Here is a 20,426-nt window from a genome sequence, read left to right as displayed (position 1 = left end):
GAGAGAGAGAGAGAGAGAGAGAGAGAGCAGGGTAACAAAAAGTCACTCTATTTCCATCTGAAAGGACTTTCCCAGCTTGAGCTGCAGAAAGCTGCAAACGAAAATCATCTTTACCTCAGTAGCATTCTCACAGTTTCAAGGAAAGTGGAGGTGGCATCAGTATGACTGTAGATGTAAAAAGTAAAATAATAAAAGTAAAAAATGTAAAAATTTGCATATTTAGTAATCTAATCAGTGTAAATATTAAATTCCCCTATATGCCTCTAAACACAAACAATGAAATTATTTTATAATAACCTAAAAACATAAAAGAGTGGTGGATATGGGATGCGACCCAGATTTCTACCTCATACACAAAGACAGTTGGGTGTAACTGTTGTTTCTCATTGATCTATTATCCATTTGTGGTTTCTGTTGCTATGTTACATTTAAACTCAACGATAAGAAAGTCAAGTTGGCCTTAGCAGGGAAAGCCTGTTTTGCCTGAAGCCTGTACATAAGATAATATTTCATCTCCACTCTTTGAATAACGAAATAAAGCATCATGGCTCTCTCACACTCTCATTGCTTTGGTTTTCAGAGAGCTCTGTGGCTTTGGCAATACAGTACAGCTTTTGTCTGGCAATGTTTGTTTATTCCAGGCCAAGCTACTGTCTATGTCTCTATGTGATTAAGATTGTTTTTGGATTTTGTTTTGGAGCGAAATTTCAAAAGCACTCTCTCTTGAGACCAAATGGTTTAACACACAAAACAAATTGCAAACCAGTCATGAAGATTTATCCGTTGACTCTTTTCACAGCTAATATGCAGTTATATGTCTCTCAAGAGTGCTTATCATAAATTGGAACTGCACAACATCTAAACAAATTCAAAGATGTTCACACCAAACAATGTCTGCATTTGCAGCTTAGCATGCTGGGAAAAGAAGGTATCCTGACTGTAGGTTCAGGAGGAGGCCCATTCAAGGGCTGAAATATAAAATAACAAAAAAATAAGTATTTTGAAATGTTATTGTATTGTTTTCACTGCCGATGTTTGTTCAGGTGGCGCAAGATAAGTACGATGATGCAAAATGGCTAAATACATGCATTCAGCTGACGCTTTTTAAATTTATGGTATAATTATTGTTTTTACTGTGAATCAAACACAGATACTGTTCAAAACAAACAAACCAACCAATATACATAACAACATGGGTTACATTTTGGGGTCAGAATACACTGACACTCTATAATTTAAATTTAACCGTGTTGTTGTTTCATTTATAAAAATGTTTCATAAAGCACTGAGCTGACAGAAAACCACAATTGTTTCGACTGTCTGCAAAAAAGAAGGTTAACACATTTTATGTTTCCAATTTGATTTATATCCCATTTTTATTTAAAAACTTGTCACAATGAGCCTGTTATCCAGATTGTATGTTTGTAGGCCACTTTTAATTATGTTTTATGAGTATAAACGTTAAATGCCAATAAAGATTTTTGAAACGTGATTCTTGGTGAAACTGACCGGATGGGGAGAGTTGGGGGGTTGTGAATCTCCTTCTGTACTTCTCTCCCATGAGAGGGAGGACATTGATTTGCATCCATTTACTGTGGGTTTTTTTTTCTTTATACTCCCTCAAGGAACCTTAAGATATCCACCCAACCCTACCCCCGACACAGACAGCCATTATGCGTCTCTGTCCTCCATCCCCCTCTCAAGGGAAAAGTAAACAGGCCTCCCCTCCTCCCTGGATTTCTCACTCAACCATCTCACACTTTTCATTCTTTCAGGCACCTCCACTCTTTCACACAATTAACACAGAAACCAGCAGAGCTCACATACGGCCAGAGGTTTGCATTCGATTGACCTCCTGGCCGGCACATTTGCTGCAAACACTGAGCTGAGAGCAGAAACGGGCCGCTTGATGCATTTAAAATGAATTTTCAGCAGGACACAATTGGATACATTTTCACGAAATAAAACTCCTTCATATTTGCATTTTTGAGGAAAAACCCAGCTAAAATCCTGTATGCTCTTATCAGACAACCAGACATCCATACACATAATGGCATTATAAGGCCAGCATTTTAAACAAAAGGAGCCAACCCAAGGCCATAATGCAGCTGAGAAAACAAACTGACAACATGTTCCACAGGTGGAAGAATAGCCTACAGACAAAACACACACACACACAGTCATAGTTTCAAATGTTCATAGGTTTCTTTTGAATTTAAACATTAGGGGTTTAATTAAGAAAAACAGGAAATATAACATCTACAGGGGGTGGAGAGGTTAAAGTCGCCATGAAACGGAAGTAGCGATTGCCTTATTTTCCCCGTGGTGACGTATATCCGAATGAAACGGCTTTTGAGATGAAATAAGGCAGGGCTGGATTTGAATTTGTCCATCGAGATCTGATTGGATCGTTTGAAGTTGGGTCGTGTTGCTAATTGCTAATCACTGCGATCTTCTCCCGGACCCCGCCCACCTGCCATACTTTTGACCGGAAGTGAAGAGAGATCGTTTTGAGGAGGGGAGGAGATTTGCATTTTTGATTAAAGATTATGAGCACACACGAATTTTTAAAAAATAATGAAGCTCACAGATAAGTCATTTGTTAATAATACCACACTATTAAAAATACATATATAGTTTTTCATTTCAATTTCATTGCGACTTTAACAAAGCAACAGTTTAAACCACAAAGTGTTTTTGTGAAATTTTATGCTGTCTTTGACTCATCAATAACTGTTACTATCTTTATAAAACAAAGATTTGCCACAGTGTAATGATGTGCATTTCCTGCACAAATGTCGTCACCTTTCCATTTTTATGAACGTGTGTTTAATCCTAATTGATTTTGTACATTAGGGATGTTATATTGACAAAAGTAATAATGATCGTCTCAATGACCTCATTATGGCATCATCTCTTGTCCATTTAATGCTACACAGGGAATTGCCTTCTGTCTCCACAAAGCCACTTTGAAACCTGATCTTCATGAAAGTTTCATGTTTGGTGAGGCTATTATCATCTCACATAGCAAATCAGATCAACAGGCTCTTATCTTCTGATTATAACAAAATATTCTCTTATTAAGAGATTTATGCAACAAAACTAACTATTCATATAGTCACATTTAGTACAGCTTATGAACAGTTTGTTCATAAAACAAACAGAAACAAAGATTCACTCATACTCATAAGAACACAACAATTGGCTAAATGCAGCTGGTTTCTAAATGGTGGTTTTTGTAGAGACCATATTGTTCCTTGTGGGATAAAAGAGTTGTATGGGATAGAAAGACACCATTGTCAACACTGCTGGAACGAGGTATTATTACCTGCAGCTAATATAACAAAGACGACATGAGTGTCCAAGCACACAAATTGTAAGAAATGATGCGAGTTAAATGCAAACCTTAAAAGAATTGTGTTTTTAGTAGAACCATTGTGATCAAATGTTGATTATGCCAGGATAGTTCACATAAGTTATCAACTTAACATTTTTAAAGTAAAAGTTTTCCCATGCAAAGCCCATTTTGTTTGATTTAGGTGTGTTGAAAGGAAAAGAGATTTAAAGCTTAGAGCCATTAGAGTTTTAAACTTCAAAACTTTTTACATATAAATTTAAAGGAATACATAGGCTAATTGTTGTTTATGCATATTTTAATGTCTAAATAGATTTCTGATCAAAACAGACTATTTCTATAATCAGTTCATATGAGGAGATGCTTTGGGCAGAAACCTATGTTATCAAAATGGCAGTTTCACAGTACCGTAACATTAATTTTCTTGGAAAATGTAAAAGACTTTAAGATTAGTCTTGAATTATACATCTGAACACATTATAAATATGTTTAACACTTAGATCACTAATGCAGATCCAAAATGAATGTGAGAGAAGATGAGACATTTCCTTTACCACACATTTTAATTGCAAAAAATACTTTTGGATTCATTTTGACTCTGTAATACACCGGCAGTCTAATATCTGCTCTACAGTGTTGTACACTACTATCTCAGTAAGAAAAAAAGTGCTTAGAGATGGACCGTGTTGCAGGCAAAGCCCTATCCAGCAGGACCATCATACGTCCTTCAGAGTTTCTAGACATCTTCATGATGTCACATCAGGCCTGTGACGTTACAGTAATATTTGGAATATGAGTTTTCTCAGACCCCAAATTCATTCTGGGTTCTCCACATAACTGTTTCAATAAAACAGTCAAAGCATTTCCACATAACAGTGTTACAGGGATTTCACAGTGCTCAGTACAGAAGTCCTTCAAACTCGGGCTATGCAAATTACTGGCAGCTTAAAGGGGACCAGCCCTTTTATGTAAAAGAAATCATTTTTGGTTCATTGTTGTCACATTGACATGCTTGAAATGTCAGACACAAGTCCATCTTGAGAACAAATATCATGAATGTCAACAGTGCAATGATAAAATCCCATGCCTAAAGGTATCAGCGATGATGATTATAAGGTCCTCTGTTATCGCTTCTTCTTCTGTTTTAGGGCTTTTCGTCGTTTCACTATCATTTCATACAGTTTATCCATTCCCTCATGAAGTCCCTCGCCAATGATGGCACAGGCTGGTTGGATATGATATGTAGTGGCTGGTGTGAGCTCCTGAAGGGCCAGTTGTTTCTCTATATCCGCCACAGACAGAGATTTAGGCAGGTCTTGTTTATTGGCAATTACTAACAATGGCGTTCCTTGGTTTTCAGCAAATTTGGTCACTTTATGCAGCTCCGTCTTAGCTTCTTCCAGACGATCTACATCGACAGAGTCCACCACATAAATAATGCCATCCGTGCACCTACTGTAAGATTTCCACAAGGGCCGGAGTTTCTCCTGTCCACCGACGTCCCAAAAATGACAACTTAATCCTTTGGCCGTGCCGTTACTTAACTTGATCTTCTCCGTGTTGAATCCAATCGTGGGCACGGTGTTAACAAACTCGTTGAATTTCAGTCTGTAGAGAACCGTGGTTTTCCCTGCGGAGTCCAAGCCAAGCATCACTATGTGGAGAGACTGAAACGCGGATATGTTGGAGAAACTGTTTCCCATTTTGAAATCCCGTTCCCCCTAGCAAAAACCACTGCGGTCCCCAAGCAACAGCGATTCAACCAAATTTAGATTGAATTCGCTGAAGGGATCATAGCTTCGCGTTTATTGCTGAGATCAGCTGCTGCTCCTCTATCACAGAGTCTGCGCAGTCGCAGCTCACATCAACATTTTCTTCACAAACTGCTTACAATTCCATGGCTTGTGTTCAGTCTCTTCAGACCCCTTTGCGCTCTACGACATTAGTGAAGAAATAAGACGATGAAAAATCTTTTAAGGGTACACGACAATGGTCTGTAGTCCCGCAGTGGTGAGCACGAGTGAATGTATAGTAATGAATGAAGCTTTGCAGCCGCAGCTGTGCTCCCCACGCGCTGAACAAACTCCGCCCGTATTCATGTGAAAAACAACCCCCCTGTGCACTGCTTATCACGATCTCTATCTCTATCATTATGTGAGAAAAACATTCCTACATAATACACATTTTAATCTCGACACTTATTGTCTAAACTCTTTGTTTACATCCCGTCTAAAATTGTTTAAATAATGGCATTATAATGTAAGCCACTGGGTTAGTGCTCATTGCAGTAACTAAAGGATTTGTGCAAATCAACCATTTAAAAGCTATACACAAACAAGTAGGTTTTCAAAAATATATATAGGAAATTATAGTTTTTTTTTAATAGAAATCCTGTTTTATTTCTGATGTGCGAAAATTCTTGATTTATCGCGCCACCTGCCGTCTATATACGACAAAGATTTTATATGCCCTTTTGTGTAAAGATAAATGACAAATCATTTCACAAAATGATATTTTAAATAACACCCCATGAGTGTTTTCCAAATTTAAATGAGCCAAAATACAACCATGCTGGAAAAAAACAATATGAATCATAACAGAAATTCCATTTAAATAAATGCTTTTAATGGGGATTTTATTGTTTGTAAAAATGGGTTGGGACCATTGTTGGGTTGGGACCATTAAATCCTATATGTCCCAAAACACACAATAAAAAGAAACACACTACACCAATACATTTTTTTTTACATTTTCCCTTTAATTTTACAATAAAGCAATTCAATCAAAATCGTAACCTCAACTACTTATGCGCAAGCAAGGTGTCATGATTTCCTACCCCAGCATAATCTGAAAGTCAATTGGTGTCTTAAAACAGCGTGTGGCCCCCTTTGTGTACGGTGCATTCCTTTACGGCCCCCCAAAGAAAATTTGTGACAAAAAACTGTTCTAAAACTCAACATTTTAATAAAACAACATTAAATTATACAAAAACGTAGTGCTTTAGGTTAGTAGCCTTATTTTATTTTATTTTTTTTAATTACACAGAATTCATGAATTAATGTATTTCATAAAATTTCATAAAACTGGGGCCCACCTGGCAACATCCCGCGGCCCCCTTTGGCCCCCCCAGTTTGAAAACCACTGTCCTAAAAAAAAGTAAAACATAAAAATTTACTTTTTGTCCACTAGGTGGTAGATTTGCAATAGAACTTGGCAGTGTTTAGATGAAAAGTTGGTTGTGTAGAGAGAAATAAAGCTAAAATTTTTGTAAAAGTTCTAGAATTATGCACACATTCATAAAAATACTACACAACTGACTGTATACGTTTATTATTTGTACACTCATCATACTGATGAATTCTTATCAACAGCCCCAGTGTGTGTGTGTGTGTGTGTGTGTGTGTGTGTAAGAGAGAGAGAGAGAGAACTGATTAAAGGCTTGTGAAAGTGAATTATGCAGCCTTCATGCCCATGTCTCCAGTAAGAGCAAATATAAGCACATTTTTGTTAAACCCACAGTGATGAATGTTTACTTTGGTTATAATGTTGTTGAAAGAAGCTGTCAAGCTGTGAGAAAAATTACGCAGGAGTGATAAAGCAGGAATTCACATCTAGAAAGAACTTGAGAGTTGTAAAACTTTCATTTGGCATTTCAAGAAAATGAACTTGAAAACATTTTGTCAAGCAAAGTCTGTCCTGTTTGTCTTTGTATGCAATACAGTCATCATGTTTACAGGAAAAGTGTCCAGTGAGAAAAGTCATAGTATTGAACCTTTTTAAAAACACTTGTTTTATTCTTTTTATCACAAAGGACACGTGCCTGTCTGTGGAAGAATTAATACACATGCTAATTAAGACTTTGCTTAGTGTACACTAGATATACACACAGCAAGGTCTCGTACTCTTGTACGGGACCATAATGTCTTTACAAGTTACATGAATCACATTACATAAACTACAAACATCATCATGGAAAAACAGCAAAGTGCATGTTAATAAAATAACGTACATTTCCATAACGTTAATTCAAAATGTCTACAGAATTGTACTGTATACAGTAGTGTGCAAACATCTTAGGCACATTAGATGCATTATAAAAAGCTTTTATTTTAAATATTTTTTATATTTTCTGCTTTATTGTGTCAGTAAGAAATATTAATATTGTTTCTTTGCCTCTAACTGTTATGCAGGAAACAACTACACAAAGTATTTGAACTATATTTTTTTGTTTTACATTTTGTTTACAGCAAAAGTTATTTCTTAATCTCATCATACTGATGGATATCTGTAACATCATAGTTTCATTTTTTACTGTTTCACTTATTATTCCAGCATTTATATTTATACAAAAGTATTTAATGCATCAGCAAAACTGTATCAACAATAAACACTTTAAACAGAGAAAAAAAGCTGAAATAGGGATGTAGCATCCAGCATGCATAAAAAACAACAAACAAATAGTACATGATATATTAAACAGTAAAATTATAAATTTTGTACAAAATTTACAAAGCATGTATTCTACAGTGAACAATAAAATATGCTTAACAAGAAATGTAGTCTTTTTTCACATTAAAGTTTTTTTTAAGTCACTTGTTTTTTTAATTTGTATAAAATCCCTAAAGATCTCATTTGAACTCAGTTGGCTTTCAATTTGTTGTGCAACACCAACAACTAAAAACTATTGTATAAACAAAGACTCCTCATATGGCACAGTCATCCTGAGGGGAGGTGCTGAAGGCAGAGCTGCGCAGGAGATCCAGGGAGTTGACAAGAATAAGGGAGCCAGTGATGTGTCTCCAACGCTTGGTGATGGGGTTTTTCATTTTATCCAAGCCTGTGTGAAGTTCTTGAATCACGTCTCTATAGCTGTCTCCAATTTGAGCTGCCCATGTGACCAGGAAATCATAGGCAGGTTTCCACATGGCCTTAGAGAGACACAAAAGCAGATATAAAAGGTTTGCAACACTACATTATAATGACACCTAAATGTATGGTTTTAAATATTTATTATATATTGCATTGGTCCTACATTGAGTTACGACAACATAAAAGTTGTTAAATCTGTATGCTCAGAGTAAATCCATGCTAAAATCTAAATCAGTGAAACAAGCTACAGTATGACAGCAAGCTTGTAGCAAGATGTTGGAAAATATTCTGTTCCTCTTTTCCTCTTGTTTTTTTTTATGAAATTGATTCATGCAGGAATATAATTTTGTCCTTTAACTACGTGACACATACATTATTAATTCCAAAAACACAATATTATTAAACAAACATTTCTTTTCTATATTATTTCCTGCCACAGACACTTACTGGTGAGGCTTTTTTACCTCACTTTCCAGCTGTCCTTCACTGTCTCTGTGTGGAGCCTCATATGCATCCATCTGCTGGCGGGACACTTTAGCCAGTTTCTCAGCAAGCTCTCTCCAGCGACCTGCAACCTCCACGGCTGTGGTCAACAGTACAAAGTCCATGGTCAGTCGTGCAACCAGGCCCTGACAGTCCATCTTCAGAAGTGCCTGGATGAAAGATAAAGTCAAACCATCTGTTTATTATCGCACAAAGGACAGCAGATCATGTATGGGTCTACTTTTACTCATAATTCTTTTGTAAAGTCACAAAATAGATTTTTAAAGTAAAAACTAGGCATGCTGTTGATGTGAAAAATTGGGGCCAATGCATTTACAACCCAGTAATGCAGAAATTATCTGAACATTCAAAAGTAACATGTTTATGACAAGTGAAGAAATTTAATCTATGCAAATATTTAATATAGTAACAATTCTAACCACTCTCAAAGTAAATTACTGCAATTTGAGTCAATGGTAAAGTAACTTGTGTAGTATTCTTGTTGATGTCTATCTTCAGGATCAATACAATTTCTTTGACTATTTCAAAATTCTCAATGGACAGAAAACAACACAAACTACAACTTTGATTGTAAATCATCTCAATGGTTGATAAAGACAAAGGCCTATGACCAGTAAAGATCACAGTGCTTTGATAAATGTGCTGATATGTGGCCAGGAAGTGAGATGCATGCTTTAATGAGCACAATATAATGAGAGCAACTCTAGTCCCCTTGAATGAGGGAAATGTTTGGGAGGGATATCCGGTTGTTCAGTTGGCATATACTCTCTCTATTATGTGATCTTCCTTTGCCCCAGAGAGTCGGTGTGACATTTAGGGGCGGTTTTCGGACAGGGTTTATATTAATCCAGGACTGGGCCTTTTTAGGATATTTAAGTAGGTTTTACAGAAATATCTTACAAAAAAACAATAATAGTGTGCATATTGTGACAAAACAATGACACTGATATATGTTAAGATATGTCAGTGCCATATGTTTTTAAATTAAGGCAAACATACATTTTAGTCTGCATGGGACTAGTTTTAGCCTTGTCTGGGAAAAATACCCATAAATATATTGTAGCTAAAATTCCTTAATAACATATTGCTGGATCTCTGTAACTACTTGCTCTTATTATTATTATTATTATTTTCAATTTTTAATCTAGCATTTTTATTTGTTTTCCCCTAAAAAGTATGCCTCAGTGCAGACCATACCAGCTAAAACAGCAAGGAAAAATTGAAAGCAGAATTTTAGCATGAGGTGTAGTTAGCATCACAAAACAGCTAATAATTTTCATGTATGCATTTGACAGACATGCTTATCAAAAGTGCATCATTTAAGCTATAACATTTTTTATCCCGTGCCCTTTGCGCTTGCTACCGCAATTCTCTTCTAGCTACATAAACGTGATTATTTATTTTTTTAACGTCTTGTTTTCCGCACCTTCACATGAGTTAAAAAACTGCAGATGTTTAACATAAATTTTAACACAAAACAGCAGCAAGTGCACAAAAGCACACGTTACACTCCCTAAACCTGCTAATCTCTGATCCAGTTTCGTGGCTTGGAATGCTTGGAATGACAGGATGTCTGCTCAGAGGGGGAGGAACACAGGACTGATGCCCCAGAAGACATGCTAAATGACCGACCCCAAACAGAAGAATGAGATGAGGGCGAGCCTTGGTTCATTTCTCTTTTATCCAGTTTACATGACAATAATACATTTAGAAAATGTCTTGAATAAAGACTTTACACATGCATAATTAAGAAGCAATATAAGCAAACTGACTATAGACGATTTCATCAGACACACGCGCTTTGTAACAGTTGTGCGTCTGGCCCTAAGTTAACTTCCAGTCTGTGTTTGTTTATCTGTCTGGTTAGTGGCTAAACTGATCTTTGGAACAAATATATTGTCGAAAATAAAAACGTATTGGTTTCCTAAAGACAAGGGGACACGGAGAGCTGTGATCGCTGTGTGAAGAGAGGTTTGGCAGCCAGGCAAAAATTCAAGGATCTGTAGCTAATATTGTATAAGTTAGTGCAGTTTAGTAGTTGATACGCTTTAGCAATGATTTGAAGATAATTTACTTGTGCTTGTTATCAGAATAATCTACCCTAGAGGGGTTCAGTTGAATCAGTTGTTATTGATTTTTTTGTGGAAGTCTACCGAAAGTTTATGTATGTTGTTGCTGCTAAAACTGTCTATAGGAGCAGAAAAGCTAACTGTGTGTGAATGTATCACATTGTGTACACACAGACTATGTACATTAGTAGAAGTAAGATAACGCCTTTCATGTGCACCTGCTTCCTAGGGTCTCAACTGTGACCCCGTCACATCAGTCAGGAACCTACAGGCAAACAAAATCTCCTGCCTCCAGACTCGGTTTGACTAACTCAAACCTTTGATAATGCCCACATCGGACAGATTCTAACGGGGAGTAAAACATTCAAGCTTACAATCTTTCAAAATTTAATGAGCAAAACCTCTTTCAGTTTCTTGGAAGGAGATTTCTGGGTGTGGAGAGTTTGGCAGTTAGGACGCTTATTCCATATATTTGATGCTTTTGTTTAGAAGCTAACAATAAGGAAGGAAACATCTGCACAACTTAGATTCTCCATCAGTCTTCCGGCATCTTCAAACACAGGTCTATTGTCACGTTTGAGATGGTCACAAATGACCGCCAAAAACCATTCCCTAATTTTAGACAAGCAAATTGCATGCATATAAACTCATCTAGGCACAAGATGCCTAAAATACAACATTAGAAACATCCTCTTTAGATTCCTGTTGACTGAACGGTTTGTTTACTGAACGGTTTGTTTACACAGCATCTCGAGAGGTTGGCGAAGATGGCAACCAGATAAACCTGAATCTAAAAAACACATTTATACCAATATTGACCATACAGTGTGAGTGAATTAGTGTGGTTCTTTAGTACATTTATTAAGCAATTGTTGTATTGATAATGTCACTCTGTTTATCCACACTGTAAAAAATGATGTGTTAATTTTTTACACATTGTGTGTGTCATGCCATTTAAGGCGTTATTTCATGTTAAAATAAATGAAAAGGACAACACAAGTTGTGTTAAAAACAGTGATGGGAGTAACGTGTTACAAAGTAATTCCGTTACTGTAATTCCCCTACTTTTAGCGGTAATGAGCATGTAACAAAGTATTTTTTTTAAACCAAGTAACGCAGATACAATTACTGAAATTTTGAAAGTTTGTAACTCGCGTTACTCTATTTTGTGAAAAATGAACACTTGCAGACAAGACATTTCTGATCTAACATCGTCTGTGTTAAATAACGAACTCATTTAAATTTCATTAATTGTAAGTACTGCTGCATACGCGTCAAAACCGTTTATGTATTCCTCTGATTCTTGAAACTTTGGCAAAAACATGTCCCGCAAAGAAAAGTGCTAATTCTGTTGGAAATAAATAACATTTATATGAAGAAAAAGAATCAATGTTATAATCAGGGGGTCCTTATGCACATATGTAAGGTTCTTTTATAGGTTTATTAATTTTTTTATTAATTTAATGATTATATGCTGGCCCATTGCCTACAAAATCAGCTTTCCTCAGTTAAGAGATAATCATTTCAACTTGATTAAAAAAGCCAAAAGTAATAATTGAATTGAATAATATATTTACAACATGAAAGAGTACATTGTAATATGTATTAAAAACTACAAACAGTGTGTTTTGAACAATATTTACAATTATTTTGTGATTGCTCAAAATGTGTCCCACATATTCGTCACCACCGTCAGATATTTATAAAAAGCAATAAAATCAGACAACTATAGGGTCAACTGCATTCCTGAGGACCCCATTTTCAAACCTTCTGCTCAACTGCATGCTTCAAGATCACTCAAGCCTCTGTATGTTTGCTATTTTCTCTTAAACTTGTTCATATTTTTGGACACTGCTACTGTGACAACCATAACATGTCAACACCGTCATCTTTGAAATTTCTTTTTGAAATTGCTGAACAGCCAAGACCTTGGTCTATAATGATATACCTTCAGATTTTGTAATTTAACAAACTTTTTTTTTCAAAATTTAAACCTGTTTTATCCAAATTCCCAAGAATCATTGATTCACAAAATAGAGACACTCCCTTTAACAGTAAACTCTGATTACGCATGAGATTATGCGAGTATCTGGCAAACACAAGCGTCCCTTTAGACGCGTCTGCAGCAGTCACTTATTTTGACAAGAAACGTGATGCACATAGGTTCACTCAACGTGCCAAACACATATTTTAAAATTATGAACCACACACATTACGGGCTACACACATGTTCTGACGAACTTCGCATTGTGTGGCCTCGAAAAAAAAGTTACCGGCCGCCATTGTAAAAAACTACTTTCCTTACAAATATCTGCAGCTGAGAGTGTTATAAATAATTAATGTATAATTTCTTGATCTTGGTGTTTTAGTTTCAAGAATCTTCTTTATATATTCCAAATCCTGTTACAGCACCACTTTAATTCTCTGAACAGACTGACTGCACTAATGAAACTGTGAGCTAAAAGAGCTATTCATCATACTGACATGTGCCACACGCATGATGAATACTGCTACATAAGCATCAATGCTAAACTTGTAAAAAGATATATATTGTTACATTTAAAATTCTGCTAAGAGAAAAAAACTTGTTATGGACTTCTTTAAACATGTTGACATAAAAGGTTAACACAATACCATTGCCGCATATAAATCATCATGGACATTGGGAGTTTTAGAAATGTAACTAGCCCAGTCAAGAGGAGTAAGACGAAAGCACAAGGAATTATTATTTGTGTAGAACAGAGGCGATAAGAGAAAAATGTGGGGAAAGTCTGCCAAACATGTTCCTGGCTGTGGGCATTTTAAAAGGCCAGTATGTACATCTAAGGTACCATTGTGTACTTTTTTTAGGTACTGTACCTTTTGTACCATCTTGTACCTTTATTTATGAGCATATCCTATCCATAAAGGTTGCTAATGCTTCAAAATGTCCTACATCATTTCAGGTCAGGTTCATTTGGATCAGTTTAGTCAGTCAGCACATTTCAGAGGAGAATGTTTTATGAACCTATAATGCAGGCTTTGTAAAGAGCATGTTATTGATGTATGGGACAGTTATAAACTACTCTGAACAAAAAGTATGTCTTATATAAACTCTACCTTTTTTATATTTCCTAAAGATGCTGTCAATATGCACCCAAATTCCCCAGTGCTTTACCTTCATGAGTTCCTTCTGGAAAGACTTCCTCTCCTTGCCCTCAGCTGCATTGCAGTCCTCCTTAAGTTTCTCAAGAACAGAGGCAACTTTCTCTGGCTCGCTTTCTGGTTCTGTCCGGCAGAAATGCGCCAGAGGCAAATTGACGTAGCCCAGGGCATCAGCAAACGCTCTCCAACTCGCTACGTTTTCCATCAGAATTGTCCGCACTGAAGCGTAGATGTAAGTTAGGCACATGCAAGGCTTCAGCATTTGCTCTAAAAGGATCGTTGTGGTAAGATCAGGCCCTTTGCATTGCGGAGGTTTCACTTTTCCCATGATAAGAATGTTTTTTGCATGCACCAACCCAATTCTTCCATGATAGAAGCCAATGTACCAGTCCTTGGTCCACAAATGTCCTTTAAGTTTGATTTTTTCCTCATTCAAAAGTGTTATTATATCTCCTTTAAGATACTCCAACAAATACTGACTTTTGGATTGTCTTATAACAGTTTTCAACAACTTGGCAAATTTCAGGTTTTTGACAAGCCTGTCCTGAAACACAGGGTACTTTGTGGTCACCGCAAGAGGAGACAATACAATTTTGTTGGCTTCCTTTTTCTTCAGGAAACGCCTTTGCACAGAGCTCCCCGTGCTTGTCTTTGGTAGAGGAGGTGGAGTTTGAACACAAAACTGGGCAAGGATACAGTCATTATCATCCTTGACCTGAATTCGTAACGTAAAGTCTGAGATTTCATCAGAATCACGGGCTGTGATCATGTAGACAAGGCGGGCCACTTTGCCAAGTTTTATCTGAAAGCCCCTTACGCTTCTTCCCTGTTCTAGGTCTCTTACTTCGAAATTGGACATGTTGGAATACACGCCGACCTGAAGATCTTGAGGTTTTGTAAGGACAAACTGGTGCTTTCCCCAGAGCTGGAGGATGACAGGTGGAGTGGACTGTGAGTGCTTTTTTACATCACTCACCAATAATGTCTTTGGGGCGCAGTCGTGGCCAAATATAGAGACCACTGTTTTGAAGGATGGATGGATGTGTTTTGGCCCATATACCCCAAGAGTTACTTTTTTTACAACGTGTTCCCAGACTGTGTTGTAAGGGGCCAACACTTGGGCTTGGGCAACCACAGATACATACATACAAGGCTCTAAATTGTCTAGAGTGACTTGGACCGTATCTCCATACATGTATGCATGTGGAACTGGGACATAAGGCCCTTCTTTGCAGTCGCTTCTCACACAAACCACCTCTGCCATTTTGCGGCTCTCTATCTTCACCACGACAGATACCTTCATCTCTAAAGTGACAGGAGTCTTGGTCTCCAAGTTACTGAGTTTTACTTCCACCACTGGACTTACAGTTGTGCATTTATCATTGTTAAGCTCTAATGGTGGGTCCAGCATGGCCCTCAAAGATATTTGTTGAGTATCACCTGATGCCACGTGGCCCTCGGGGACATATATACTGATACTACTGTTCGGTAGCTGCACCGCACCACCCGAGCTGTCCAGTTTACACACTATGTTGGTCTCTATGGGTTGGGTTTGCCCCCAGCCTGGGTTTTGACCAATGGAGTCCAGATCATGGCAGGATCTTGTCAGTTTACGGTGATTCAACCATGCCGTTTTGAAATCCTCTATACTCTGAAAATGCTCAGGTTTAGGTGATTTCATGCCACCAAAGTAACTGAAGGAAGCTTGAGATCCATCAGTCTGGGACTGAAGGATTGATAGTTCTGACATGCTATAGCAACGCTTGCTCCGTAAAAATGGGTTGTCTCTGCGAAACTTCTGACCAGTCCCTGAACCAGAGTTAAATAGCCCACTTCCAAACCCATTATTGTTAATAGTGCTGTTGTTGTTTGAGATAGGAGACAAGAGATTATCACCCAACAGATTTGCTGATTTCTGGTTACCGTTTTGGTCAGCTGTGCTTTGAGGCCCACCATTCAGAAAGGGGTTAGTTGACAATCGCTTATTAATAAAAGGATTTCCATTTTGTGGAAATGATTCTTGTGATTTCGAGGGCCCTTTCCACTCCCCAGAGGTGTCCATTTCTTTCACCTCTTCTGAAGTATCTCCTAGGCTGTCAATCATTCCACTATCGCTGAACGAGGAATCTCGACAGTTGACTGGCTGGACATAGGCAGCTGGGATGTAGCCCATCTCTTTACTGTTGTGTGCATACCACCATTCTCCACCAGATGTATCTATAACGTAAAGACAGTCTCCCTTAGAGAACTTCAGAGTGGTAAAGCTGGACGGACAGTAATCCTTAATGGCAATAACTTCCCTGACAGAGCTAAATGAGGCAGTGGCATCCAGTCGTAAGGCACTAGGCGTGGGCACTGTAAAATGAGGTAAATAAAACAAAAAGTTAACAATACAGCCATTTTGTCTGGTAAGAATGAGAAGAAAATTTGAACACCTGTAAGGGTGGCTTCTGACACTCCTTCACTTATATCGATAAGCGTGCCCTCAGATTTGCATCGAGGGAGCACAGTGCTGTGATTTGCTGTTCGAATGCGATGGGCAGCCATGATGTGTGGTCCTACAGCACTCCAACTCTGATCTCAGCTTTTCTCTGACATGTTTTCCTCTCTCTGTGAGAGAGATTATTGGCCTTCCATAGTATCTGATGTAAGGAAAAGTGAGAGAGTGATAAAGATATTAATATATCTACAGCCGCAGAAGGATATGTTGTCGGTAGTTGATTAGACTTATGAGGTGTCATGAAACATTTTGATTAAAAAAAGTAAATGCAAAGTAAGAGAATCAAAATAAGAAACACACAGTTACAAACATCTCTTCATGTACTATTTTGCACATGATTTCAAATGACATTATACAAACCAAATTTTTTTTTCCACATTAAAGGGGAAAATTTTCATTACCGCTAACGTGTCCATGACTGGATTTGGGTTCTTTGACATGGAAATATTTATAATTAAAAAATCTAAAAAATAAAAAGCTTCAGTGCATGTTATACTATAAACATTTAATGTAAAGAAACATGTGGTATTTGGTGACCATTGGTAAATGTAGAGACAATAATAAGTAATATAAATGTGTCCAAGACCAATTTTCTCATCCTCCACCAACAATTTTCAGTCATTAATTAAGCCCTCAAGGAACTAACATTTAAATAAATAAATAAAAATTGTTGGAAGGGACATAATTGACTGTGACACTCAAGATGGCAACCAGGTAAGCAGTTCTTAAGTTGAAATATTGTTTGTCATGGTACCTAGACAACTTTGTAGTTTTTTTTTCAGCTTTTTAACATAAAAAATGTAAATAATTCTATAGGAAACATTTTTTTAATCCTCTAAAAATAATGGTTATAGTAAGTTCAGACCTTAATCTTATATGTGCAAAAAAATTGTCTTCAAGGGCTTTTTAAAAAATCTGATGCTGGACACCTTCTAAGTCTGGATTTCGTGAGAATCACCCGCATATATACACATACATACATACATACACACACACATATATATATATATATATATATATATATATTTCCATGTATTGCTATTGACATAAAGATGCCACACTTTGCCACTACATGTCTCCAAGTACAGTTAATAAGGTTTGAAATATGTATTCTTGTCCAGACACGTCTGTTTAATTCCTGACATCCTCTTACACACAAAAGGAGAAAAAATGCTGTGGAGAAAACAGGATTTCTTTCCTGGTTTTTGTTTAAGTGTAAGACAGAATTCAGCATGCTTTCTGTAAAGACTGATGTTTACAATGTTTGCAAATCTTTTGCATTTGAACTGCTACAGCTATATTAGTTTGAGGATCAAACGGCTCGTGCTTTTTTAGATATCAAAAGTAGCATAGTATTCGGGTGGAACTGGGAATCCTCTTAAGTCTGATCAGGAACTAAAAAGGCTCTCTAGCAATACACATCAGTGGTTTCCATGGCTACCACCTTGGGGAAAAAAGCACACACAGTGTAGTGCCTTCAGAGAAAATGCCCAGCTGGGAACGTGTCACATAAACAGACTATCAGACATATTACGAAACTGCATGAACTAATGCAGTCCTTCAGGTTATCAAATCATTCAAGCAAATCACTTTTTTTGAGATCTTAAAACTCATATCTCAGTGAAGTCTCACTTTAAGTAAAAGAAAAATCTAGTTAGGTTTAAGTAACCAAGGAAATACAATTCTTGAAGAGATACATCACTTTACCACCAAGCAACTGTGTAAAGCATTTTACAACAGAAACCAGATTTCAAAGGATTTCATGTTATTTTGTTCATATATTATTAAAGCACCTACAGTTTTTGCTTGAAATTCAATTGTGAACCTGTCTGTGAAATCCAGGCCAAAGTCTCATAATCAAATAATAAGATTAGAAACACCAAAGTTTAATATCTTTCACTTTTAATTTTAACATGACCTCACTGAGTCAATGTTAATGACTTCAAGTTTATTTTTCACACATTGGTTTTTACATTATGAATAATTTTATGTAGAAAAACAGTAAATCCTAAAGTGACTTCCACTATGTTTTCACAGACTGGGTCACAAATAGAGACAGTAATTTGGAAACAATTAATTTAGAGATTGGTTGCTTCTGAGCAAAATGTTCCAGAAAACAGGATAATTAAACAAGAAGTCATAGACACAATTTCTACTACAATTGACTTTACATGATTTTATTTGTTGAAATTGAACAGTAATGTGTTTAATGTTTGAGATGATGGTTAAGGGATCTGCTCTGTGAAAGACAGAATATGTTCCACCTTTTGTTTTGAAAAAAGAGGAAATGCCTGTGAAATAAGGATGTGCCGCATTTCCCCAAACTTCTGTTTCACAATCTTATCAAACTACAGTATCAACTTCTGAAAATCTCTGTGGATATCGTGCAAACTGGGAGATGCATTTTGACATGCATGAAATTTGCCCATGAAACTGAAAGTTAATCATATTCTTCATATTGAATACAATATTTGAACAATATAAAATACTTAAAACATCTCAATTTAATGTGATGATTTTTATCCTGCTTAAATCAAATAATTTAAAAAGCGTTAAAGTAAAATCTGATTTTCCTCAACATAGTTCTGTTTAACTGAAAGCATTTTCCCATGTTTTTAATATATGAGAAAAAAAAAAACATATCGTTTTAATCATGCTGTAGCTGTTGGAGCTTTTGAGGGAATATTTGAGCAGATATTCCTATTGATAACATTTACACTCGTTACACATATTATCACATGGAGGATAGGAAAACTGTATTTTCGTACCAGAAATGTGAAACTATAGCCTGCCCTACTGTCAAGGTTGTTAAAGACCTTTTGCAAGATTGTGAGATAGAGGGTCGTTTACTGTCTCAAAGAGTAAATTTACAGTCTTCATTATGTAAGGCAAGTAACTGCCTCCACCAGTGGTGAGGTGGGTGTACCTCTGACAAGTTGAAACGGATTGTGAAAACATCGGGAAGCAGAAATGTAAAAAGTCACCAAAATGACAAGTGTCAAACAGAATAAAAAAATCAACACGGTTTTAAAAGTGTCAAAAAACAAGTGCGGGAAAGAGAGAGAGAGAGAGCTGAATGGTGGGAAGAGACGCGATCCTACAACAAAAATCGATATAAACCTGAGGAAGGAAAGGAAAAAGTGTGTAAATGACAACTTACTCACTTTATCCAGGTGCAGTACTGTACAGTCACTTCGTGCACGAGAAAGTCACCGTTATGTGCATCTTCTGCTGTGAGCGCGCGTCTGTTCAGCGATTCACTTCACGGCGTGACGTCATCCGCCGGGAGGAGTTCAGGAAATCAAGATGGACAAACCCAGTACTTTCTACAGCTTTATAAACAAATTAATTTTTAAAACTAAATTAAGAATAAATACACTATTTTTTAAATCTTAATAAAAAAACTTTAAAAACGTTGAAATGTTTGTTTAAGTTTTACGGATTTTATTTAGCTTAGATTTTATTTTATTTTATTTTAACTAGAGACTAATCATTAAAAAGGTCGTGTAGTTATGTGCTTTATGAAATTAGCTATCTCATATCAAATCCCAAATAGTGTGCATGGTAAATATCTTTATTTGAGTTTCATGCATTTTAAAAAGAGAGTCATTTAATCAATTGATAAGTTTAACCCTTTTGTACTTTTGTTGTCTAACGTTATGTATCTGGCGACATCTGGTGGGCATATGATACGAAATATTTGTCACACTAGAAGTTTTTATTCCAAGAAATGATCTGGCCTATGGTCAGAAATCATGACTATTCACAGATGTAATACTTTAATACTCTTAAATTTAATACTATTTACAGTCACAATTAATAACAAGTGTTACACTAGTCTAACACACATTTGTTTTGCTAATACACGGTTGAGCTTTCTCAACTGAAAGTAATTTGCACTGACACAAATATGCCAATGCCATTGATTTGTCTTAAGATACACACCAACGTCTTTTTAAGGCATGTTTAGAAATCTTAATTTAAA

The 20,426-nt window shown here is 36.6% G+C and overlaps 2 protein-coding genes across 3 annotated transcripts; both read right to left on the bottom strand.

Annotated features, from left to right (window-relative positions):
- Positions 1–3,899: 3,899 nt before the first annotated feature.
- arl4cb (ADP-ribosylation factor-like 4Cb) lies at positions 3,900–5,409 on the bottom strand. The gene has a single exon (XM_065251510.2). It carries the CDS (start codon positions 5,056–5,058, stop codon positions 4,480–4,482), a length of 579 nt encoding a protein of 192 aa, XP_065107582.1. The 5' UTR covers positions 5,059–5,409; the 3' UTR covers positions 3,900–4,479.
- Positions 5,410–7,121: 1,712 nt separating this feature from the next.
- Positions 7,122–19,713, bottom strand: sh3bp4 (SH3-domain binding protein 4). Of its 2 annotated transcripts, none has more exons than XM_065292634.2 (5): positions 19,606–19,713; positions 16,377–16,583; positions 13,955–16,296; positions 8,689–8,877; positions 7,122–8,283 (listed from the first exon to the last, which is right to left on the bottom strand). In XM_065292634.2, exons 2-5 carry the CDS (start codon positions 16,486–16,488, stop codon positions 8,059–8,061), a joined length of 2,868 nt encoding a protein of 955 aa, XP_065148706.2. In that variant the 5' UTR covers positions 16,489–16,583; positions 19,606–19,713; the 3' UTR covers positions 7,122–8,058. The 2 variants fall into 2 exon arrangements, with proteins under 2 accessions (XP_065148706.2, XP_065148705.2); XM_065292633.2 differs by having other exon boundaries at positions 19,602–19,702.
- Positions 19,714–20,426: the final 713 nt, after the last annotated feature.

Source organism: Paramisgurnus dabryanus, chromosome 15 (genome assembly GCF_030506205.2).
Source record: "Paramisgurnus dabryanus chromosome 15, PD_genome_1.1, whole genome shotgun sequence".
Taxonomy (NCBI): domain Eukaryota; kingdom Metazoa; phylum Chordata; class Actinopteri; order Cypriniformes; family Cobitidae; genus Paramisgurnus; species Paramisgurnus dabryanus.
Note: the sequence above shows the minus strand (reverse complement) of the source record. Positions and strands in the feature narration are given on the sequence as shown.